We start from the raw sequence: 25230 nt of genomic DNA on the forward strand, positions 1-25230 counted from the left end.
CTCAGTGTGTTTCTTGGCTCTGTTGTCCTGTTTTCTGTTGAGAATAAGGAGGCTGGATTGTTGGCAGCAAAGCTTTCTAAAATAAGTCTGCTATATTGTATAAGTAAAAAAAACATTGCAAAGCTTTGCCTAATCTCAAATACGTATACAAATAGGAGAGACTTACATGTGTTTATTTTGCTGATATAAAAAAGTGTGATGTGAAATTTCTCAGGTAACTGGGAAATAAAACTTTTTGTTAACAGCTGTGTATCTCTGAAACTCCAGTCATTAAAACAATCAGGCTAGTGCTACTTCCATTACTGAAAAATCAGTAAAGCATGAAGATTTTGCTCTAATTCTAATCCACCCCTCCCTGGTCAGAGGGTTGCAATTCATAGTGCTCCTGCAGGTAAAACAGAGAGTCTGACTTACTTGGATAGGGTCAATATAGCGAAAGTTCTCTGGAAAGGAAGACTCATTCAGTCTTTCTTCTCCACTGTTCAGCACCCTTTATGTCTATTAATTTGGTTTGCCACATTTCCAACTCGAATGACCAGTGTTTCTTTTAATATCACTGCAGTTGCTGCCACTAAAATGTACTGGTAAAAGTAACTGAAAGCTTTAAAATGTTGTAATTTTGTAATTGACCACAGAGCTTAAGTATCTGGGTGTGTTTTCAGAACAGAACTTCAATATAATGACTTTCTTTGGCTGATCTGTTTGGAATTCTCTGTCATTAGTGTCACGCATACTAATAGTATCTATAGTGTGTGTTTGACTTCAAGACAGAGGAAATTATTACCCCACATTAATGGGTTAGAAAGTGAGTGCAACAGAATTCAAGGTGGACTGTTGGCACCTTGTTTGCCTCGCTGCTCTTTTCTACTTGGAGCTGAAAAGAAGAGGTAAGTAAATCACACATGTAGTAAGAAAATACTAAGACAATTCCTGGAGTAATTGCTTTCAGTGACCGTGTTTGCAGTCTGTTTTTTCCCCCCCTGTTCTTTTATTGTTTTCTCATGAAGTAAAGATTCTGGAGACAAATCCCAGAAGTTTTATAACTAACTTGCACTGACCTTCCCCCCCCCACCCCCCGCATGAGTATTTGGCTCAGAAGTCTCCTGTACTACTTCAGTGGTCTTGTCACACAGGTTTCAGTGGAAGGGAGAACACTGAATGCAGAATCAGGAGTACTCTTTTAAGTAACAAACTGTGAAGAAACTATGCTGAAACATAGTGTTAATACTTTTTTCTTTTCTGGCTTGTTTCCAGGATGCTACAGTTATCTCCCACCTCATGGCACTGCTCAGTAGGTCTCGATATACACAAGAATACATATGTCAGATCTTCTCACATTGCTGCAAAGTAAGAAAGAGAATACATGTTCTTTATGCAACTTGTTGTGTTTCTGGCATATAAGAAACTGTGTAAGATGATACTGCCTTTTGTGGCAGGAACATTAGGACAGTAACGACCGAACGGTTATTGCTCTGGATTTGCTGACAGATTTATTTGGGTTGATATATATTCCTCTACAAAACAAAATATGTAAAACAAAATATGTAAATAGTTCTTTTTTGTAGGGTTGTGCCTTTGGCTACTAAACAAATCACCAGTCTAGGCAAATATCAATCCTCCCTATTATCAGTATAGATTTTGGAAAGCTTTTTTTTTTCCTCTGGAAGTCTCAAGACAGTGTGAACATCTCTTTGTAGAGGTCTTGCATCTACTTTCAAGACAGCTGTTTCAAACCCAGATAATGTTTTCTAAGAGGTACTGTAGGTTGAGAGGAAGAAAAATGCTCTTCTCAGTTGAACTGTACCAGTTACAGGTTTATCCAGAGACATGTTCATTCCTGCTATATAATGCAGTTCTGTTGATATGGGAAAACTAATTTAAAAACAGCAGCAACCCAACCTCAAACACAGAGGTTTTTTGTCTTTCCCTCCCCTCCCTCCAAGTTTCCACACACCACTGGTTTTTTGTATTATTGTTGCAGGTTTTTTTGGTAGTTACTGTACCTATGGGTTATACAGTAACCCTATTAAAATAAATCAGTGCAGAAAATCAGATTTACACATCATCTTTCCCTTTTAGTAACAGTTTAAAGAGGTCATAGATCACATTTATCTCCTAGACCTACAAATGCAAAAGTTCCAAAATTTATGAATTTGTAAGTATTGACCTTGAAAAATACCTTTCTACCTCACACTTACAATGAGTCTTCTGCAACTCTGAATTATTCCTTTGTTTGAAATACATTTTTCTCTACCTTGACTGTTACTTATGTACATTCATTCAGTTCCATTTCTTCTCTTAAGTGAAACTGAGGACCGAACACAATAGAGTTAGTGTAAACTATAAATATTAGCAGCTGAGTTGTATTTTTATAATTGTTTAAAGAAAACATTATGATAAAATCCTACACTGGACTATGGAAGTTCAGATCTGTAGCTAATATTGGAGAAAAAATTTGGTATTTTAAGAAGAAAAATGCACCATGTGAGGCATCTCATGTTTAAGTGGCCCTTGAAAGCCTCTTTAATAGGCTAAGTAGCTTGAACAGGTGAAAAATCAGGCCATGTTGACTTACAAGAAAAATAACACAGGGCTGATTATAGGGTGCTATAGAAGTCAGTTAATACAATCAGGGGTTAGCTCCGTAGCAATATAAACCCTGTTGGGTGTGTGAGAACTGCTGTGTATTTTCAGATAATTAATCCAACATGAAAACAATTTCCATCATCTTTTTGCCAATGAGTTACTTCCTTGCAGTTCCATTAATGCCTGGTGATTTACATATTAATATATTGTTAACAAAGCAAATGTCCAGTCACTTAACAAGAGTAGAGTTGGGAAGGTTTTACAAACTCACTGTGCTGTTTTGAATGCCTCCACCACCACCCCCCCCAAATATCTCTTGAACAAATTTTACAGTGAATGTTTTGAAATATCTGAGGTTTTGGATAGAAAAAGTTGCTTATGTGAACAGATAGAAACATGAATGCACAAGAAAAGCAGGGTGATGGCTATGAGTGTTAGGAAATAGTTGTATTTACAGAATAAACATTAGCTGCATAACAAACAAAAGTATTTGAGTTTGAGGAAACAGATCATTACAAACGTTAAATTGATCAAAAACTCATTTCTCTCTTGCCCAGGCAAGTGCAGCTGTTCCGCAAAAATCTAAAATGCTCCCTTCTTTCTTTTTTCTCTAGTTCTCGGGTTTCAGGTCTGATTATCAAGGTCAATTACTGTATTTTCAGATATAAAATATATCTAATACAGTGAAGCAGAATTTGCAGGGGATTTTCTGATTTATATGGACAGGAAAAGTATGTTCTTATAAAAAAAAAATCCAAGTACCGAAAGTTTCAGTATTCACTTCATTCACTCCATCTTCCCTCCAAAAGGCAATGAGTGAGAGAACCTTTCTATTTTTTTCCTGAAGAAATAATACGAAAGCTTATATTAACTTTAGGTAAGGCTTGGCACATATAATGAGGGATTGATGCTTTTATTTTTCTTTTTCCTCATCTTAGCAGGTTTATTCATAAAACTAATAGTGACATATCATAGCTCCTACCCTCCTTGTTCCTGCATATACTGTTCTCTCCTTAGATCTTGTGCATCCTTTTTTTCTCTTCCTTGCCAGAGTCTTGTTTGGTTGAACTCTTCAGGTTTCTTTTTCTTACCTGCTCAAGTTTCTCTGGAAAAGCTGAGACCTGTTCTCTTGAGCTAGAAAATCCTTAATTCAAGTTCCTAGTATATCGCTGCTGGTTTTGCTTTTACTGCTTCTCACTGCATTTTTAGAGTTAAAATTAACTGATGGAAGACATTGACCCCAGAGAAGAGCCATCCTAAGCATAGGAAAGTGTTGATTTACAGGGGGAGCAGATGCAGTTTTTAACATATGGAGTCAGGATTCTATCAACATATAAGCAAATAAGTAAACTGAAATCAGGTTGGTGTACCTGGTATGCTAAAATGCAAGTCAAAGTTTACTCTTTAAGATTCTCTCTATCACAGTTGATTTGTTTCCAGAGAAAGTGATGTGGAAATGAGTAGGTAAGCTTTACTATTTTAACGGTCAAATTAGAAAGATAAGGTATGCATTTGGAAACGTGGTTTATGAATAATTTGAAAAGGTAGTTCTGGAACTTGTATTTTAATATGGTGACATCTCTGCATAAGTAATAATTTTACCACAAGTTGAAAATTAAAATCTTGTGTTTGGGAAAGGCCCAGGATAAAGCCTGTAATCAAGGCAGCTTTTTCCCAAGCCTGTTCTGAGAATGTTTCCTTATGTGATCTTAGGCCTGGTGCTGGATCCCTGAACCAAGGTACATTTGCATTTAGATATCTGCTTTTAAAATTTCATTATCAAATGAATTGTTACATTGTTCTATCCTACTGCTTTCTTAAAAAGTGGCATTTTATGATGGAAAATAGTGTAAAAAGTATGATTTCTATTCCTGAAATACGTTATTCAATTATATTTCGAGAAAAAACCCACTGTAATAGGACTGGCTCTTGGAACTCTTGTCGGTATACCCTAAAAGAAACAAAATCAAAAGGCCTTGCTATTAAATTGGTGCCTGAGCTACTTGGAGTTAGGAAGGAATGGTACGTAATGTTCTTGAGATTTCACATTTGTATTTGAAGGCATCCCTGTTTATGGATTAGTGCTTAACCTGATTGTGCATTAAATAATCTGGACTGGTGCGTGCAAACACAATGTGTACAGATTAGATGTTTTCATGTACATCTAGTTATGCAACAAAGAATACGTCCAAGTGTCACCTCTGTACATGCATTCGTCCTCTTTGCACAGAATTTACCATGTGTGCATCTCATTGAAAAAAATCACTAGTACTTGTGAGTGACTAAAAACTATCTAGGTCAATATGATTTATTTTACTTTAATTTTATTCATTTTTTTCACGTATTTTAATATCTGTTCTTCAGCTTCAACACTGGCATAGCTGCGGCTTTAAATCATTGCCTCAGCCACTTCTGTGTGCCAATGTAAGTTGTTTTCCTACTTCAACCATGCTGTTTTAATTGCATTTTTTGGTAGAAAGCTCTTGGTGGCAGTAGCAGCTGAAGCATCTCTTAAAGCACCAGATATGTTACACCTAAAAGTAATTTTATGCTTTTTTTTCTTAGAGGTAAGGGATGATCTAAAAGTGCTCTTTTGAATATAACAGGTATCTGATTTCAGCTCTGTCTCAAATGTGAAAACAAAACGTCACATACTAGGGTGTGTAACTGTGCCCATAAACTCAGCTGGATTTGAACAAAAAATTAAGGAGTGAAGATACTTTCTTCACTTGCAGATTAATCATACCTGATGCATTTTCTTGACTAATGCTGTGACATTGAAAGCTGAATTTGAATTGTGTAAATTAATGCAAAGATGACTAGAGTAATGAATCTAATTCTAAAGAGGTGTTTGTAAGTCACAGATCAGATTTCACAAGAGACTGTTGAGGGTTGCAGGCCCCATTGAGATTCCATGTTGTTTTTACCAATCTCATTGAGCCTTGTCATACTGCAGAAGTTGTGAGACCTTTCTGCTGCAAAATTCAGTATTTGTGTTTAATTCCAAATGCTTTTTAAATCTTAGAAAACTGTTGATGTATCAGCCATTGTCGATTTAAATCTTGATGGGTGATGGCTGACTAGATTTACGGCTAAATATATTTGAAACCAGAATGATCTGTAGGAGGGAAATACGAATCTGTTCTCAAAGCACTGTCACATTCTGTCTGGAAACAGTTTCAGAATTAATTTACTCTCTTCTGAAGTTAGAATTGTTGAAAAAGCTTAATATTGCCAGTGAAGAAGAGATTAGTAACTGGGGATATGATTTGTAGAGAAATTCAGGAGCTTTCAATTGTTTCCAATATGAAAAATATAAACATAAGTACTTCATCCATGTTTCTTCACTTGCGAAAACTAATTTCATTGCCTATTGAGAAGGAGAGTGGAAATGACTACCGGAAAAGGACATATGCTATAAAAATAGGAGTTGTACCTCTTTATTATAAAAAAATTGGTATGCCAACTGATTACAAAGTAAATGTTAGCAAGTCTACCTTTAATATGTAACAATAAGTTGCAGATAGTAGAAACCTCTTACGTGTACTTTTAAACATAAAGCATGATATTTTTTTTTTCATTTGAAGGGTCCAGATCATCAGACAATCTTATTTAACCATGGAGCTGTTCAGAATATCGCACATCTCTTAGTCTCCACCTCCTACAAAGTAAGACATTAAAATTATTTGGTGTTTTAAGTATATTTATGGAAGGGATCCAAATGAAGTTTATAAAACCAATGTTAATGCATATGAACTAGAACAGTAAACAGCTATAACATATATTTGTAGAATAACAGTTGTTTTTACTTACCCTATGGATTTCTGTGAAAATAATATCTATTGTTTTGGAGTGCTCTCTGAAGGTAAAACACCGTTAATTAAAACAGACCTGGCTTTTATTGATCCAAAGGAGAACAGTCGCTTAGCAACCCAATTAAAATGGTCTAATTTGTTGAACAATAAATGTGAAAAGGAGTTAAGTTGAAGAGAAGCAAATGTGAGCTGTCCTAAATGGAAGTCATACCTGTGAAAACATGGACATGGAATGTGTGTAAGCCACCAGGTACCTGTGGTTTGTGCTGACTGAATCTCCTGAGTCTCGGCTTCATCCTCTGTTATGCTTTGCAAGGCCATCCTGAATGATCTGAAAGTACCACCTCTGGGAAAATGCATCATACTCTACCTCTAACTTGGTGGCAAGGAGGGTCAACTAGGTCTTTTCAGTCTAAGGCCAAAATTTCAATTTCTGAGCAGAGCCTTAGGAGTCTGCTCTAGATTACTTAATAAAATGTTTGAGTGCACAGAATGCTTTCTGAGGCTTTTCTGTGTAGTTTGGGTTTTTTGAGGGCTAACAAGATGTCTGCTATGCAAATGATTTTGAAGTCTGCCTGAAGCCAATCCTATGATCTCTTAAGCATGGACTTTCTTATGAAGATATCAATTCATCTCCCCTCCCCAAAAAAGTATGAATGTCATCATTCTGGAAATAAAAAACACTTCAAAGTATCCAAATTTATCTTGAGTTATTTTTATTACAATATCTAATAGAAAATATCTAATATGTTTTTCCTGCCACTTTTATTTTACTGAAAGTACACTGTTCACTGGTTGATTGAGACTAGATGAGATTATTGTGCTTGTCTATTTTGATCTCCTGCCTAATGCAGGATAATTAAAGTATCTTTCAGCAGGAAAACCAGTCTTTAAATGAGAATTTCAAGTGAAGGGAAATTTGGCGCTCTGTTCCAGGGGCTTGTTAGTCTCGTGTGGTGCTTTTTGTTTGGTTTGGGTTTTTTTTGCATTTGTTTATTTTGTTTGTTTTATAAATCCAGTCGGAAGTATGTTGTCTTCAATATTTTGTTAGTGAGACTGATAAACTTCTGTTTTCTTTCTGTACTAATTAGTTTTCACCATCATCAGGCAACATTTTGCTCTTTCTCCCATTAGCTGACCTTTCACACCCTGTGTCGTAGGTGAATTTTCCAAGCTATATTTGACTTGAAACCTTTTCTAATTACTTTGAACCTTCTCTAATTTTTTCAAAGAGCGGCTTTGAAATACAGAAATTGGAGCAAGCTAAAGCAAAAACCTGCTTTTTCACCAACAACATCCATGCAGAATTGCATTAAAATGTATATATGTAGTCCTACCTTACTGGAGAGATGTATGAAGTGTTATTAATTTCCTCCTTTGCTAGTTTGGCCTGGCCTTTAAATTCCAGCTGTACATACCACACCGGTTTTTATTGCTCTTCAAACACTTCCTTCTATTAATACTCCTGGGGTTAACATCTTCCTTGTGGTCTTAGCTGCTTTCTTGATGTTCTGCAGTAATTAGACATTCTCAGACTTCTAATGTAACTTACATGTTTTTATAGAATACAAGCCATCTCATTCTCATTCTTCTCTATATAGTTTCTTAATATTCAACCAAATAAGAACTTAACAGGAAAAGACAGCATTTAAAAACTTTGCCTATTTTTTCAATACTTACAGTAAAGGCCAGCAAGGTATCTCAGATGATTTAGGCAATAGGACGACATCAATAAACAGCAGAAACCCTCAAGAAGGGATTTCAGTCCCAATGAGAAGATTTTGTCTAGGTCTGCCTACAGAATTGCCCATTATTTTTCAATAAACTCTTTTTCTTTGTTTTTGTGATTGTCCTGTAGCCAGCTGGTTCTACGAGTATCTTTCCCCTGTGTTATATCATTACAAGTGTGCATCTTCACCACTGGTGAGATGTCTAATGCAAATGGACTACACCTTTTCAGTGGCTGACAGATAATAGTTTCAAGACCATATTTACATATTTTTCCAAATGATTGTGTTCCCTGTTTCTCATGTGACTACTGAACTAATTGCCTGTAAGTAGACAATACTAGCAAAGAAAATAGTAATCGCAGTAATTTTAGTATCTTTAATTAATAGAGCAGTATGATATAAAATAGTTAACTTCTACCTAGACTTCACTTGATCTCATTAGAACATTCACACACACACACACACACCCCCCTCATCATCTTCTGGCAAGTATACAGCTCTTGAGCTGTGGGTTTGACTTTTTTTCACTGCTTTTTCAATACACAACCTCTGCTTGCTGCTGCTTTGAAGCATATGCTGTATTCATTAGATTGTCTGAAAAGTAAATGGAACAAAAGTATCTGGCTTTTGTTCTGAAGCCAGGTAGCCTGTTATCTGTTCCTCCTGACTAAGACTTCACTATTGCTGATGAGAAGAGATCTTACCGTGGCTGCCATTAGGTATAAAATTAATGCACAGAAGAGTGATTGTTTTTGCTGTTGTTGTCTACCCTTGGACTTCCATGTTCCTAAGACTTTTTGTCAAGGAGGGTGGGATGGGCCTAAACCTAACTTGCAGTAAGTGCTTTCTGCAGTGACAGGGTTCTTTATGTCAAAATCCTGTTCCTTTTGCTTTGTTTTCACACTGAAAATGTGGTAACAGAAACATGGAAAGATGTGGACACAGTTTAAATATGTGCAGTTGTAGAAAGTGAGGTCAGACTAATATCTGAACTAAATTAGATTCTTCATCTGGGAAGATGATAATGGTTGGTCTTCCCTGTGTCAAAAAAGAGATTATAAAGACTTCATAGCCTAGCGGGACTAGGCAACCATGAAATACTGTTTGATTAAATCAAGACATGATTTTGGACTGGAGGAGGAAGAGGCAGCATGAAGAAATCTGAATCCTTTTTGTACAAGTGATACCTGAAGTTGTGTAATGGCAGTAAAACTTATTGTATATATTTGTTTTAAGATTAATTTAGAATCGCTCCAACTGGATGGTTCTCTTCAGACATTTTATTAAACTTGCCTTTAAAGGCATCTGAAATAGAAATATATGTCACTGAGATATATGATTCTCTTATGTACTTAAGAGTCCTGGAAAGGCATGGTACTATTGTTATGAGACTTGCATTTTTTTTGTTGTTTGCACGTTTGTGAGACATCACAAATAAGACCAGTATTTCTGACTGTCTGGTTCCAAAGTTTTATCCTCGCTTGCGTTCTTCACAAATAGTTCACAACATACCTTATAGAAGGATAATTCCAACAGGGAGATCACAAGAGTCAAGGTGTAAGTTAGATGTTTCCATCTGCCTTTTATTCACGATCTACATTTCATAATGATTATACAGAATTATTCTCTACAAGTCAATACAGTAGTATAGACCACTTTTGCTTTTAAGTTTGCATTTCCATTTATACTTCATCTGCTTTATGTTTTTACACAGGTTCGAATGCAAGCATTGAAATGCTTCTCAGTTCTAGCCTTTGAAAACCCACAGGTATCAATGACTCTTGTAAATGGTAAGTATAATGCTGCTGTTGCTTATTGACACTCATTTTGTTGATTGGCTGAATTAGAATTACCTGGAGTTCTCTTTCATTGTTTGCAGTGTCGGTTGATGGAGAATTGTTACCACAAATTTTTGTGAAGATGTTACAAAGGGACAAGCCTATTGAAATGCAGCTCACATCAGCCAAATGGTAATTTTCATCAGGAATTAGAATGAAATAGTATGCAATTTAATACTTACTTTTTAACTGTACCTTTTTTGCTTGTTGCAAATTTAATACGTGATCTAAAATCTTAGGAATAATTATAGATATTATTTGCATGCTCTAAATCCTTGAAGAAGTGGTTCTCACCTAGTAATCTTTATAGCATGACTTTCACTCTGTACATAAACAGGAAAAAATGTTGCTGGGCAGAGTTTTGTCAGGAGTGTGTATTCAGACATACGGATTTTCGTAAGCTGAACTGCAGTTTTCGCAAGTAGCTTGGATTTTATGATAAATTTTACTTTGAATAAGCTATGGTCAATCATATGTCCTTATAGAGTAAAATACTGGAATATCGTCATGTCAAGTTAGTGTCATTGTTGCATCACTGTTCAGAGGACTTCCTCAGGTGACTGGTGCTGTGGTGTGTTGAGAACTGTATGCACTAAGATGATGAGAGAGCAGACCTAGTCTCCCTTCCCAATTGTTTTAATTAAAATAGATTATTCTTTAAGCTTCATGCACTCATACAGCAGAATTAATGTTATTAATTAATTTTCTAGTTCAAATCAAACTTTCCCTTCTGGTGTGGGCACATTTCTGTGTTCATATTCATAATGACTTTCTACCCTGGGACAAAATGTGACCAAGTTCCGTAACAGCAACATTGTTATCCTCACTTCGTAAGCTGGGACTTAACTCCCTTTAAGACCCTTTTCCTTTTGTTGTGTTGATAATAATGGAATAAATTACTTCAGGGGGTTAAAGAGATAAAATTACCCACCACTATAAACTGCTAAAATCAAACGTAACTCAAGAGTTTGGTCACTGGTATGTTGTTTGATTATTCTTTTAGACTTTGATGTCTTGTTTTTGACCTAGATCAGTGAGTTCTCTGATTCAGTTCACCAAACAATTTCAGTTGACACTTGTCTTGGTGCAAGATCTCAAGATTCTGGGTGAGGAACAAGTAGGGTAGGTAGGATGGCCTCTTTTGTAATGTTGCCAGGTTATGATGACTTAACCCATTCATGAAAGCAGTTAGAAAGATATGTGTGTGGGGGGGGTTGTCTTAGGAAGGTAATCCCACTCTGTGTGAGAGGTCTGCCTGGGGACCTCCTAGCTCCCTCCCCAACCACAATTGGTCTATGCAGTCTGGTTTTACTGGTTAGTTAGGTAGCTCCTAGTGAAGAAGGCAAGTTAAATTAACGGTGTTGTAGCAATCTCAGTACTGATTGGTTTATATATTTCTTTGAGAATTCAGAGACTACATAGATAATTAAGTATTAGAAATTGCTTGTTTGTTTGATTCAAGATATAAGGCAGTTCTTAAGTCATGAAGGCAAGCTGCTGTTAAAAGAATTGTTCTGGCTCTGGACTGCCTCCTTGCTCTGGGATGAATGCTCCCATGTCTGTTGGCATTCTTTACTGATCTGCTTCACATTGGAAAGAGTTGGGTAGACAATCCCATCTTTTGCTGTTGCTTTGCAGTGCTTTGGCTCAAGTGGACCTTTGGAAGGATAGAAGAAAATGATGTGGTGAAAAACAAAAAAGAAAATTGCAGGAAAATGGAAGACAAACCAGTATCTTGAGTTTCAGACTGAGTTTCTAATTAGTCTATGGGCAGTTATCCTTCTTAGTAGGGCACTCAAGGCCTCAGTCTCATGACAGTCCTGGGGGCTCAGAAAGACCTACTGGCTTTTCTTCTGTAAATTCATTCTGTACTTGGTTCCCTCCAAGTCAGACTATCTTTCTTTTTTTCTAGTAAGATTAGTAGATTAAATTGTCACAGGTCCTCTTTTTATTGGCTGCTAATTTAGACTTCACTCCTGCCTTACCAACTTTGGTCAATTAATTAGGAGTTCCTCTATGATTTATTAGTAGAGTCCTTGGAATGCGGATGTAGAAGGGCTTTTTTATGCATTTGTGAAGCCTTTTGTTAAATTTCTGTTTGAATCCAGACTGGCATACGGGGCTATCTTAAGAGTTTCCTTTGTTTTTCAACAATTGAAGTAGACCTGGAAGACCCAAGTTAATACCCTTGATTGAAATGAAATAAGGATCCTTAACTTGTGCAGCAGTGTTGGCACAGAGGGAAGAGCAGTAAGCCTCTTGGGAGAGTGATTTGTAGCTACAAGTGGAGCAATAACCTTTTCTACTAAAATTACTGGAATTGCTTCCAGCTAAGCCAAGCCTGTTTTACCTGAAGTAAAAATACTTTAACTTATTTCATGTTTGAAATAGAGCTACTTTGTCTGACAAGTAAAGTCTAGCTGGACTAAATGGCAACTGCAAGACAGGTGGTTTTCTCCTGATTGTTCGGTTGTGAAATGAATATTTCTTGCTGTCAGCTGCAAGGCTGGGGCAGTAGAAGTTTATAAAATGATCTCTATACTAACAGTCGAGTATTATATTTTAAATTCCAAGAAATAATACATAAAAAGACTTCCGATTATGGGATTTTAGCTATGTCTGTCACCGGTGGGTGTTTGGAACAGGATCAGTGATGCTACCTTCTAAGGTGAAAGAACTCTCTCTGGGCACTTGGAAGGAGCTCAGGAATGCAGTCAAACATGGTATGGTTACAGTACATTAGCATATTACTGCTCCTTAGCTGAGCAAATATAATTGACCTTATGTACGCTTTTAGCCTGCCCAATTTAGAGTTGAAAAATATTAATTTTAAGTCACCTTCGCTGAAATCCAGTCATTCTCTTAACCTCATCTGTGGCATGATAAAAGCCAGTTACAATAGCTTAGTTCAAAAGCTAAAACAAAAGATACTTGACTGTTCCTGCACTGACTGCAGAGCAGTTATCTCCCAGCTTCATTCGACTTCCTTGTAGTAAAGCAGCTAAAAAGTGTAAACCAATTTTATTGGTGGGTGAACTACTTTGCATTTCTGGTAGCTTGGAGTACATGTATGATGTAGATTAACAAAGCAACTTATGCATTTGTCTGATGTTGTGTGTCAACACTGTAGTTTGAGACCTTGGAGCTGTCATATCCAGTCTAAGCTGTTGTCTAATAAAGAACAAATGCTGGTTTGGTTCAGTGCCAGACGCTTAATCGGGCAAGGATGTGCTTATTCCAGCAGAGCATCAAGACATGCCTCTGGACAAGCGTCACAACAATACTGCATCACCTAGGCTAATACACAGCTTGAATGATTTCTGTCTGAGCTGTCAGGCTACCGAACCTGTATCAGTTCTCTCCTGATTGTTTCAAGTGCTTGCACATGCTCTTTGCATGTATATTGCTCCTTTATCTTAATGAAAGTTGTTCGTTTTGGGTTTTTTTGTTGGTAAAAGAGGTTTGTAAAATTGAGTTTGATAGTTAGGCCTTTTTTGACTAGTGTGTGGCGTACATATTGATTGGTGCTCCAGCAAGATGTCCAGTTCTAGAAATCTGCTTAAAAGTGTGTCTTGTAGTAGTTTGTGTGCCCAGGTCTAGTAAGCACAAATGTATGGAAACCAATGGTAGAAAAAAGGGGAGTACATTTCATTAATGCAGTTGGTTGTTCTGCGACATCTTAAGTGCATAAAGACCAATGATAAGTGAATGTATGTTTTATTATATTGTTACAGCCTTACTTCCATGTGCAGAGCTGGAGCAATACGGACGGACGATTCTTGCATCGTTCTTAAGGTGAGCTGGTTAAACAGTTTAAAATGTTTTTCTCACGTAGGGCTATCCTGTGTTTATTTGTCTCATAAAAAGTAGCACAAAAACTGTTACACTGAAGATTTCAAAGCACCAAGGTCTGATATTTTTTTTTAGTTAAAAAATTAGTTCCCTAATTTCCCTTTGTGTCTTTAAGCATTTATAGTGACATGGCTTTTTTGGAGATGTTTTAAATAAAGAATCATACTAAAAGGTCAATATCCAGGAATAAATATCCCAGAGCTTGTCGCACATCCATTTGAGGTTTGTAATCACTTCGGTAACCATTTGTAGGTAACATGGAAACAACATTATTGCCTTGGTCTCTGTATATGAACAAGGCACTGGTTTGTCTTTCAATAACTTATTTCACAAGACTAGAATACTTGCAGTCTATACATGGAGTCTGTCACAAGCAGATGACTTCTCAAGTTTCACAATGTTTTTGTAGATTAGTCTGCTTCATACTTTGGCTGGGGAAATTTGTTACCGAAAAACCTCTGTCATGCTGAAACACTGGATTTGATTTTTACACGGCATGTGACTTTATAAGGAAATTCAGTAAAGTAAATTTCATTAAATACTGTAGGAATGTAATCTTTTTCTTAATAGTCACACTTCTATAGCTAGTCAAAAGAAAAAAAAAAAGCTGTTGATGAGCAAGCGTATCATCCAGAGATCAGATAATACTAACACTGCTTGCTTCTTCATGAGATATTGAAGTATTACTGTAACACTGCTATAAGAAAACATGTTTGCTTTCTTTGATAATTACTGTAGCAGTCTGGCAGACTGCAAAGCTTTGTCTGCTTTTAGCATCCTTCGTTCCACAGAATAACACATAGCTCAGACTTAAAGAAATGCAGTTTAAATGCCTGAAAAAATATTTTTTTTTCTCCATATATGCCCCTGTACTGAGATTGAGAAGATGACATGTGTTCGTGGAACAAGTCTATCATGAAGGGCCTAATCAGCAAAGCAGGCATTGTCAGGATTTAGTGGTGTATGGTCTGAGACCCAGTAACTTTTTATCAGAATTCTTTGTGGCTGTGATGGCTCCCCCATGGTGTTCAGATCCTCTCATGAACAGACAGCTAATAAGTGTATGCATAACCATAGCATGTGCTGGAAGTCTGTGGCACTGCAGGTAGCTGTGTGTACTACAAGCAACAAATACTTCTCACCACCAAAGGCTACTGATCAGTATCTTCTCACTGTGGTCTGTTGCAAACCCCTGATGGCTCTTGCAAGCTTACGTTTTAAACTGGAGAACTTTCACCAGAGTGTAAAGAACTGTCCCAAAGTCCTACTTTTTGGTAATGCTGGGGAAAGAGTAGGTTGTGTGTAAGATACCTCAATAACAAAGTGTATTCATGTCCATGGCAGTAGTCTTGCATATGTACAGCTTTCATTAGTGTGATTTTGGTATCCATCATCCCAGATAATGACAGATGAAAAATCCATATGTCAGCTGAGACAAAGGCCCATCCCTCCTGTCTTTTTACAGAGGAAAGTCCAAAATGCAATTCATTCCAGTGTTGCTGGTATTGATAGTGACATCTGTTCTGCACAGGCATGTGGTCTTACAGCAAGTATGGAGGTCAAGCTGCATCCCTCTCTCTCATTCTCCTACTTAGCTTTTTTCCAAAATGGACACTCCTATTCCCTGATCTCTTTTCTTTCTCATTACAATACTTGCAAACTAAGGGCTCCGATTCCATGCTCCCAACCTATCTCGCTCCTGCAAGCCTCATTCTTGTTTTGAAAATTTCTTCCCTTCAGAAATCCCCCACTGTTTGCTTAACCCCGGGCTATGTCCTTGTCAGGATGCTTAGGTTCCAGAACTGTTCTGCTCTGCAGAGAAGAAATGGGGGACTAGTCCTGTAGGCAAAGGCAGGTTATTGCCTATAGCAGACTGCCAACTCTGTGGAGCTACACGTGCTTTGCTGCGTGGGCCAAATGGATAACTGCACTCCTGTCAAACCATTGTAAACTGGTTGGTTTGCCAGCCTACAGCAACAGGACCACTTTCTCATGGAAGCTGCTTCTGTGCAAATAAACATTTTAAATTATGGACTAAAATTGGTTGTAATACTTGAGAGTAGATGAAAGAGTGAGTAGATGAAAGAGTGAGGACAGAAGGAAGGTACGGAACCTTGCCCTCTTTTTCAGACAACTCATTTCTTCTTTTCTGGGGTCGCTCCAGGATCTCATAGTTTTAAGGTAACACACTGTCTCAGTCTGTGGTAAATTCAGTCACAAATTGTTTGACCTCTGGTGAACTAAAACAAAGCAATGCCCTCTTTAGTTTTCAGAAATAGTTGAAGAGAACTTTGACCTTCGCTCTCAAACTTCCTTCAGTTGGAGGGCAGTCAGGGATGTGTGTTTCCAAATGGTTTTAATTTATTTTCATTGCTCAGTTTGAGCAGTGGGTTGGCCTGTAACATGTTAAAAATAAAATCAACTGGGGTGGGGAAAAGGCAGAGGAGGCTGATAAATAATGGATTTGCTTGAAAGGGAAGCTATTTCTCTGGAATCCTAGTAACAAAAGTGACCATTTGTCCAGATAACCCTGACGCATCCCAGTGATACCATGTGAATTAAGTATTCTGTCTTTTTAGTCCATTTTCAGACTTTTATCTGCTGGCCAGAAAAGGTCAGGTGTGCTTTGTGGTTCTTCATCTTACACCTCTAATAGAGTCCCCTACTCCTCTCCATTAATTATGCCGTACTGGCCTGTAGGTCTAATGGAACCGTTAAAATGTGTTCTTCAGAATTCTTGATTTTGTTTCCTTTTAAACAGATGGAATTGCTAAAAGTTGAGTGCTCTCAGGCAGTGACTTAACAATATCTAGTCCTTGAATTCCAAGATATAGCTCATTTCAGGCCATTTGACCTTGGAAAGGATTGGGAAGTACAATATCTTCATGGTTTAGGCATAGAATTCCATTTCTGTTCTTTCTTAGTCAACCTGAATGTAGTTTTTTGAGAGCTTGTGTTCAGTTTTTATGAGTTTATTTACACCAGTCTTAGTTTTCAATATACCTTATGCCAGCTTGGTAACTGAAATTGGTGTCATTTAATCATGGTGCAGTTCTAAATTCTACAGGTTACAGTATCATAACAATTAAATGCCTGAAGGCTTTAAAGCAAACTTTGAACAAACTTGCAGAGGTCCTAGAAATCTCACTTTTGCAATGAGGTGATTTCTGGGGGCTGCTTAAGTTTACCAACCCTCAGCAGCTGTCTTCTCTTTTAAAGAGTTATGCCCAACTTCCTGTGGAAGCAGAAGGTCTTTAGGTGTCTGTGCTATTAGAACCAGGTTCCAACTGTGCAGGCTCAAAGTCTTACCTGATGTCTTAAGTGACAGATATGCAGAGAAGGGGGTGCTTTGGCTCCCTGGATTAGGTGCAGGATTAGATGGTAATCCTTGTGGTAGCATCCACTTTTTTAATAAGTTTAGGCAAGTCCTGTAACTCTACTTCCTTACCTGTCAAATGGAGACACTTATCTATTTAATCGTTTGAACAGTCAATGAATAAATGTTATTTCAGGTCCCCCAAAACGTAATTCTGAGAAACATTTTCCACTAGCATAATTCTGTTCAAGTCAGTGGAGTAATGCAAGCAAAAACCTTGATATTATTCCTCATTTATTTTCACACTTCTGTTTGGTAAGGCTTGAGTCAATAGAGTCCCAGCCACTGGAGAATTGGTCTTTCCAGAGTTAAGTGCCTTTCACTGAGCTTCAGGTAAAGAAAGATTTGATTCTTTTTAATATTTCAAGTAGAGAAGGTATGACAAAAGTGTTGCCATGTGACTATAACCTAGGTAGGAGGATATATCAGGATAAGGCAGAACGGACCTGGATTCCAGGTAGACTTCATTTCTGGTTGACCAAATATACTACTTAGTACCTTACTACTCTGAGCAGCCAGCATGGGTCAAGGAAGCCCTGAGATTATTTTTGACTGCATTGTCCTTAGTTAATCCTAGATCGTAAAAAGGCAGGAGGGGTCAAGTACTTCTTGGGGGAAGCTTGTGTATTTTCGGTTCTTGTGTGTAGTAAGAATAAACCTGTGCAAATATGAACTTTTGAGGGGATTTTTTTAAGGTTTTGTGAAACTTTGACTATGGTCACTTCTAAACATTGTGTTCATGCAGACTAATTTTGACTGCGTGAGAAGTTGGTTGAAAGTAGCCTACGGTATAGTTAGTAGTGCCTGAACAATGTCTGTCTAGATGTAGTCTTTTAAAACTACTAAAATCCTTTTGTCTTAAGGTACAGATATAAAGAACATTGTTGAGAATTGCTCTAGGATAGGTGTTTGCTTTTTTTTTGTGTGTGTGTGCTTCTTTATGAATGTAGCTGCATTAAGCAATGATGGTTTATTTGTATATAATTTTTTAATTTTTCAGACTTTGCCATGTTTGGTTCGAATGTGTAGTAAGGAAAGACTACTGGAGGAGCGAGTAGAAGGAGCAGAAACACTGGCCTATTTAATTGAAACAGATGTGGAACTCCAGAGAATTGCCAGCATTACTGACCACCTCATTGTCATGCTTGCTGACTACTTCAAGTATCCCAGCTCAGTGAGTGCAATCACTGATATCAAGAGGGTACGTTTCCTTACCTGGTTCCGAAGCTTTGAAAAATGTGCAAAAGCAATAATAAATGGGGTCAGAATATATTTTTTATATTATTTTCCTGTTTAAACCTTATGTCTGAGTTCCTCAATCGAAAGGTGACCAGAGGTCCAGTAGGACTTGATTCCTGAAGCATATAGTCCCCAAGGCTTTGCTCGCTCACTGCTTTTTCTGTGTTATCCAAACTAAGACTGTTCTGTATATCTGGACTCCCCATCCTGTAAGAAGGATGCTGCCATTCTTCTATGTCAAAGATAGAGAAATGGAACACGGGTAGTTTAATATAGCTTCACCATACAAGTTTTGTGACTTTTTCCAGAGGTAGCAATGAAGACCAGACCAAGACATCTGTCATGTTTCTCCTCTGTAGGGTTTAAAAGGCTTACCTTCAGGAACCAGTACATCTCAGCTTCATAAGAGATAATAGTCCATGTGATGTGAGATAGATTTAAATTCTTAGGTCAGGCTTGTAAAAAATGTTAAGTTCAGAGACAGTTCTGTTCTGTTAATGCAGAAAAATGTGGATGTCGTAGCATTCCATATTATGAGTTATCTGCACTTGCAAGAGGTTGGATAAACAGACCAAATACATCTTGGAGACTTAGTGTCTTAGATGTTATACTAAGAGTTCCTATCCATTAACTTTCTTTTTCACAGGCTTACATATATTTTCCAAAGCACTAGTGCATCAGCCTCGGAAGCAAGATTACTTTTATATTCCACATAGGGAAATATCCATTGCCTATTCCCTTCCCCTCTTACTGAGTCTGATTTTTTTTAGAAAGTAGCCCAAAAAAATGGATTACAGAGCCTTGGTTTTTCTCTGAAACTGTCCGAAGAAGTAGACGCACTTCTCAGGCTTTTATAGAATGGGATTGAGTCTGCATATAGAGCTGCCTTGAATTCTGTGTAAAAATGCAAATGAAATATAAAAAAGTTGCAATATGTAAAAACTTGCAGTATAAAATTAAATAAACAGAATGAAGTTTAGCAACTGATCGGGGAGTAACGGATGTTGGCTGTAGCATCAAAAATATGAGTAGGTTCAAAAAGTGAGTGGGGCAATTATAAATATTATGACATTGCTTTGAGCGTTCAGAAAGTCTCTAAAAATAGTCAGCTGGGAAGCCAGGGTGCATGCTTTGTAAAAAATGCTTTTAATTACACCCTGTAAGGTGAAAAATACATGAGGGAGGACTCTGCCAAACAGATTACTTGTCTGTTTTAAATATATTAAAGCAGAATGTACATCATTAAGAATATCTGCACCAGAAAGAACTCATACAGCTTAATTTTTGACTTTTATTTTAGTGCTTTGCTGCTTAATACTAGCATTTTTCTGGCATTTTGTGTGGACTTTAAATATTGTATTGTTTTGTGGAACCCTTTGGTACAGAGTTTTGAGGGCAGTCAGAATCATAGAATTTATTCTTGTTGCAAAGAATGTGAGGAGGTCTGAAAGTCTTAATTTTTTGTTCAAAGCAGGGTCAATGCTGAGCTTAGACAAGGTTTGTCAAGGCTTTGTCCAGTTGGCTTGTGAAAACTGCTAAGAATTGAGATTAAACAACCTCTCTGAGTAATCTTTTCCAAAGTTTGACTGTTCTAACGGTGAATTTTTCTTTCCTATATCCAGAAGGAACCTCTCCTGTTTCAATTTGACTGTTTTCTCCTTCTCTTGCTGTGCACACATCTATAAAGAGTCTGGATCCATGTCCTTTGTAATCTCCTTGTAGTTATTGGAGGGCGGCTCTTAGGTCTCCGCTCAGCCTTCTCTTCTGGCTGAACAAGCCAGGGTACACCCTGTCTGCTCTCCTGAAGTCAAGGCTCTCTTCTGTGCTCCATGCCTTTCTCATGCCTCTCAGGAACTTGAACACCACTATTTTATGAACCCTATAGCTAGGGCTCTCATTAATCATCATACCCCCAAGCAGTTTTTCCTGATTTGCAAGCAGCCTATCCAGTGGTGCACCACCCTATTTCACCCCTCTAGCACCTGTCTTAATAAGTTACCTTCCAGAAACCTAGACAGCTAGCTTGCACCTGCTGTGTTGCCTTTACAGCAGGAGTCAGAAGTTAACATCCACCTTAAGATGGAAGTCCTGTGATTTAGAGACCGGCATTGGTTCCTGCTTTTCTTTCTGTTCTCTTGATAAAACATCCCTTGACTTGATTCTCTCCTAATTTTTTCACTTCTCCTGGCTTGTTCCTGTAACCTTCTGTTGGGTAAATAAGAACAGTTTTTGCCTGAATATGGTCTGGGTAGAGTTGTGACTTTATAGAAGTGTTTTGGCCTCAAATTGTTTAGGTTGACTTACCTGTAACTCAGCAGAGAAATTAAGCATACTCTTAACTTCAGTTACTGTATTCAGTTGGTAAATGTGGACATCAGCTAATGGAACAGCAGCTCATTTGTGTTTCTGATTGCCTGTGGTAGACAAAACGCCGGTAGAGCAGCACTAGTTTACAACAAATAAAAAAAATAACATCTGTAATTTTTTAGTGTCAAAATTTTATATCTGTGCTTTATTTAAATAGCTTGACCATGATTTGAAGCACGCCCATGAACTGCGCCAAGCTGCTTTCAAGCTCTATGCTTCCTTGGGAGCAAATGATGAAGATATTAGAAAAAAGGTGAGCCTGTGAAAAATGATAGCAAACAGACAAAGCTATAGCTGGAAGTTGGGCTGAAGGGCAGTGCAAGACTTTCCACTCTTCCGTGCCTTTTTTCATTGTGGTATAAGTAGGTTGAAACAACCTACTCTCTTTCTATTATGTTAATGTAAATTTTTACATTGCACTTTCTTTGCATGGGATTTGAACAAAAATTGATGTCTGGCCATAACAAATTATAAGAGTAATGTTTATTTATGTAAACACCTTCACAGTGACGAACAGATTCTCACAGTAAGTTGTCTTTCAACGTGTTGTGGTCCTTGCTACTCATAAGCTGTGCAGGGGTATTGTTGTGGCATATGAGTAATTTTTGAAACCTGTGTCCTGAGGGACAAAATATACCTCTTGTCATGTATCCTACTATTAAAAAAAAGTTTTTTCAAAAATAAATCCTAGAAAGTCTGATCATATTGGGAAACAAGTCAAAATTTGTTCCATGATTCTGAAGTGATGAAGGGGGCTTGCACTGTTTTAATAAAGCAGTTGGTGTGAAGGAGAAAAAAACTCTACTTGCATCACAGGAAAGAGATTGGATGGTTGGAGCACTTGTATAGTTAAAATTTTGTGTGGAAAGGGGAGGGAAATCAATGAGTAATTAAAAGCAGCATTTTTTGAAATTCAGCAAGGAGTTGCTACGTCAAACAAAAATGGCAGGTACAGGCAGAAAGGGGAACTTTCTCAGTTTATATGCTGGTTAAAGGGGAAAAACAGAAAGAAGGAGGATGGGGACAGGAGGGAGGCAGGAAACAAAAGCATTGAAAATATAACTATCAGGAAGATTTACCAGTGGGGAGCCATTCAGGATCTCCAGAATTCAAACCCATAAATTTCTCTTTTGTTGCTGGGTGAACTTCTTTAGTTAATAGTAAGGATCCTTCTTTTACATATCAAAGCATAATTTTTAATAAGTGGTGGGTGTGTACATGACAGAGTTGATTTATTAAACATAAGCCATCTTACATCTTGGTATTAACTCCCTCTTATCCTAGGCTTAAGCGCTTGTGCAGGCCATGCCTAAATATGGCAGATGAACTACTATGTATTTTTTCCAGATAGCTCCACAACATGTCTCTAATCGGTAGTTTGTATATATTGTGTGCACTCACACATGCTCTCTTTAGTTTTAATATGACATTAAGGGTAATTCAGATATATATATACACACACACACATATACACATACATATATATATGTATGTATATACAAAACCCTGGTTTTCCTTAGTGATTAATAAAATAATTTTGAAAGCATTGGTGGAGCGTAGAATGTAGATTTTTTTTTCTAAATTGTACGCAGATATGCAATACTTTCCACTTAATCTGGGAAGAGAATGTGGGTTGCTGTTTTTAACTACGGTTTTTATATGCAGTATTTAAAATGTTGCAGGCAAAAAACGAACAGCCCATCAACACTTATATTCATTTATTCATATAAAATTAATTCCTTTTTGCTCCAGATCATTGAGACTGAAAATATGATGGACCGTATTGTTAATGGCTTGTCTGAATCTAGTATCAAGGTGCGATTAGCTGCAGTCAGGTAGGAGGCTTTTTCTGATTCTTCTGAATACTTGTGTCTTGTCAAAGTCTGATGCTTCACTTGTTAGAATTTCTGCTAATTTTTCAAAAGCTAATCTGAAGTAATTTTAGTGTTGAAAAATCTATTGGGGGAGGACTGGGAGTTATCCTGGATTAATATTATGGGCTTTTTTTTGCTTTTACAATGTACTGATTACCAAATTCTAAGCCAGGTCTTTGTGCAGAAGCAACATATATATTACAGTAGTGTACATGTGAGTGTGTCTGTTTCACAATGAGGGTTTCTTTTCCATTACAGATGCTTGCACAGTTTGTCCCGCTCTGTACAGCAGCTCAGGACAAGTTTTCAGGATCATGCTGTATGGAAACCTTTAATGAAGGTAAGTAAAGAAAAGTCAAGCCTCCACTACTGAATTGTTCTATTCCATTAAAGGAGGATATGCTGTCTGTTCGATTTGCATGCCTTTCTGTAGAATCATAATACAAATTACCTAGAAATCAAAATTCCATGACCTCCTCAGAGAGTAGTAAATAAAACAGAAGCCAAGCAGCAGCAAAGAGGACTGTGGTCTGTGCTTGATTTTTGGGTGGCTTTTTTGTTTGGTTGGTTGGAGTTTTTGTTGTTGTTGTTTTTTGCTTGTTTTCCTTTTGGAGTGATCACTGAGTGAGGCTAAGTTATTCTTAGTGCTTACATAGGGCACTAGGAGGACTATCTCTCCTTTAATTTCAGTCTCAGACTAGATGGCATGGGTCAGACTTGGTCTATAAGCCCTATAAGAGAATTTAGATCTGCATTTTCTCTTCTAATTCTCTGCCTTCTAGATCTCATTGCAGATTCTAAAACTGAAGCCAAAGAGCTCAGCAAGACCTTTAAAAAGACACATTTATTGTCATGCAATTATCCACAAGATTAAATGGGATCAAAGAACGTAAGATATATATATAATCTCTCATCCTGTAATGTGACTGCCATTAAGTGCAAATAAATAAACCAGTTTCTCAGTTTCAACATCTTTTAGACCTTGAAAATGGGGAACAGACAAAGTCTGCTAGCCAGAATCCTGAAAGCTTAGGCAGCATAGACATCCACCCATGAGAATCAACTGAAGTGAACTTTACTCTCTGTTGAGAAGTGAAATAGGTAGATGGGAGAAAGTGTTGTCAGCAAAACTGATGAGTCTGATAACGAGGCAGTTATGTGAGCTGAGTGTCTAAAGCTTCACTCGAGCCTGAAAGTAAGTAAAGGATCAAGAGATTACTCCCTCTCTCCCACCCCCCCACCCCACCCCCTTTATAACAATCATATCTTATCATGTGTCTATATATATGAAAAACATATATATAAGATATATATGGCCATATATCTTATACATATACATATATCTTGTTATCCTTTATGGCCTCATCAGGAAATGGCTTTGTTAAAGAGAGTGTGTGTGTGTGTGTGTATATATGAGAAAGGGCATATATATATTTCTTTATGTATTTAGATATATATATTTATTTAGAGAGAGATATATAAAAATATAAAGATATATGGCCATATATATATCTCATAATCGGGAGATCCTTTTTTATATCCAGTGATATATAGAATATAATCCAGATAATTATATAGCATGTATATACACATAATTATTCAACCCGAGTGGCCTCAACTTCACGAAGTTATAAGAAGTTGAAAAATAAAGATTTATAAGGGGGTGTGCCATTGCCAGACAATATCTGGCAATTATTTGCCAGATTATATATACTATATAAATATTGATGATGGGGATAAAATGGATGGGGATCCAGTTATTTCTAGTGATGCAGATATTTCAATACAAGAAAGATGCCTGTTGGGCATACTACTCAGTGACATTTTATCCAGGCCTGACATTTTCTGTCTCCCAAGAGGTGAAACAGAAGAGTAATCACCTCAAGTGTATGTATACAAACGCATGCAGTCTAGGTAACAAACAGGAGGAACTGGAGCTCCGTGCCCACTCGGAAGGGTATGACATCATCGGAATAACTGAAACATGGTGGGACAACTCAAATGACTGGGGGATCGCAATGGATGCTTACAGGCTCTTTCGTAAGGACAGGCAGGGTAGAAGAGGTGGAGGAGTTGCACTCTACATTAAGGAACACCTTGAATGTATCAAAGTCAACTATGGTGATTGCGACTACTCTGTTGAATGTCTCTGGGTTAAAGTCAAAGGGGTCGTCTCCAAGCAGGACCTCACAGTGAGCATCTGCTGTCGACCTCCTAACCACGATGACAAAGTTGACGAAGCGATATTTGGGGCACTAAAGCAAGCTTCTGGCCAACAGAACCTGGTCCTGATGGGGGACTTCAACTACCCAGACATCTGCTGGAAGAACAATATGTCAGCTCGCATATCATCCACCAAGTTCCTGGAATGTATAGAGGACCGTTTCCTGATAGAAATGTTAGATGTGCCAACCAGGAAGGAGGCGCTGGTGGACTTGCTATTCACAAACCGAGAAAGCCTGCTTTTGGGATCCTGCTGAGTGTGCTGAAGGTCAGCTCTAAGACAAGGGTTCTGGATTTTAGAAGAGCAAACTTCAGTTCACTCAGGGCTCA

General features: G+C 37.5%; 1 protein-coding gene across 14 annotated transcripts in view; it reads left to right on the top strand.

Moving 5' to 3' along the window:
- ARMC8 (armadillo repeat containing 8) overlaps nt 1-25230 on the top strand; it is an 85438-nt gene that overhangs the window by 43034 nt on the left and 17174 nt on the right. For 6 of the 14 annotated variants that reach the window (XR_012661568.1, XM_075099497.1, XM_075099501.1 and 3 more), the window contains 10 exons: nt 1255-1347; nt 4951-5010; nt 6174-6254; nt 9846-9921; nt 10011-10101; nt 13704-13764; nt 18198-18398; nt 20961-21056; nt 22556-22638; nt 22936-23017. Coding sequence is in view for 11 of the 14 variants with exons in the window: in XM_075099497.1 (XP_074955598.1) it covers nt 1255-1347; nt 4951-5010; nt 6174-6254; nt 9846-9921; nt 10011-10101; nt 13704-13764; nt 18198-18398; nt 20961-21056; nt 22556-22638; nt 22936-23017 (924 nt within the window). In the remaining 3 variants the exon portion in view is untranslated. The remainder of the gene's footprint in view (nt 1-1254; nt 1348-4950; nt 5011-6173; nt 6255-9845; nt 9922-10010; nt 10102-13703; nt 13765-18197; nt 18399-20960; nt 21057-22555; nt 22639-22935; nt 23018-25230) is intronic. The other 8 variants (XR_012661570.1, XR_012661569.1, XM_075099500.1 and 5 more) reach the window with 2 other exon arrangements.

The sequence above is a fragment of the Phalacrocorax aristotelis genome, chromosome 7 (genome assembly GCF_949628215.1).
Source record: "Phalacrocorax aristotelis chromosome 7, bGulAri2.1, whole genome shotgun sequence".
In the NCBI taxonomy this organism is placed as follows: domain Eukaryota; kingdom Metazoa; phylum Chordata; class Aves; order Suliformes; family Phalacrocoracidae; genus Phalacrocorax; species Phalacrocorax aristotelis.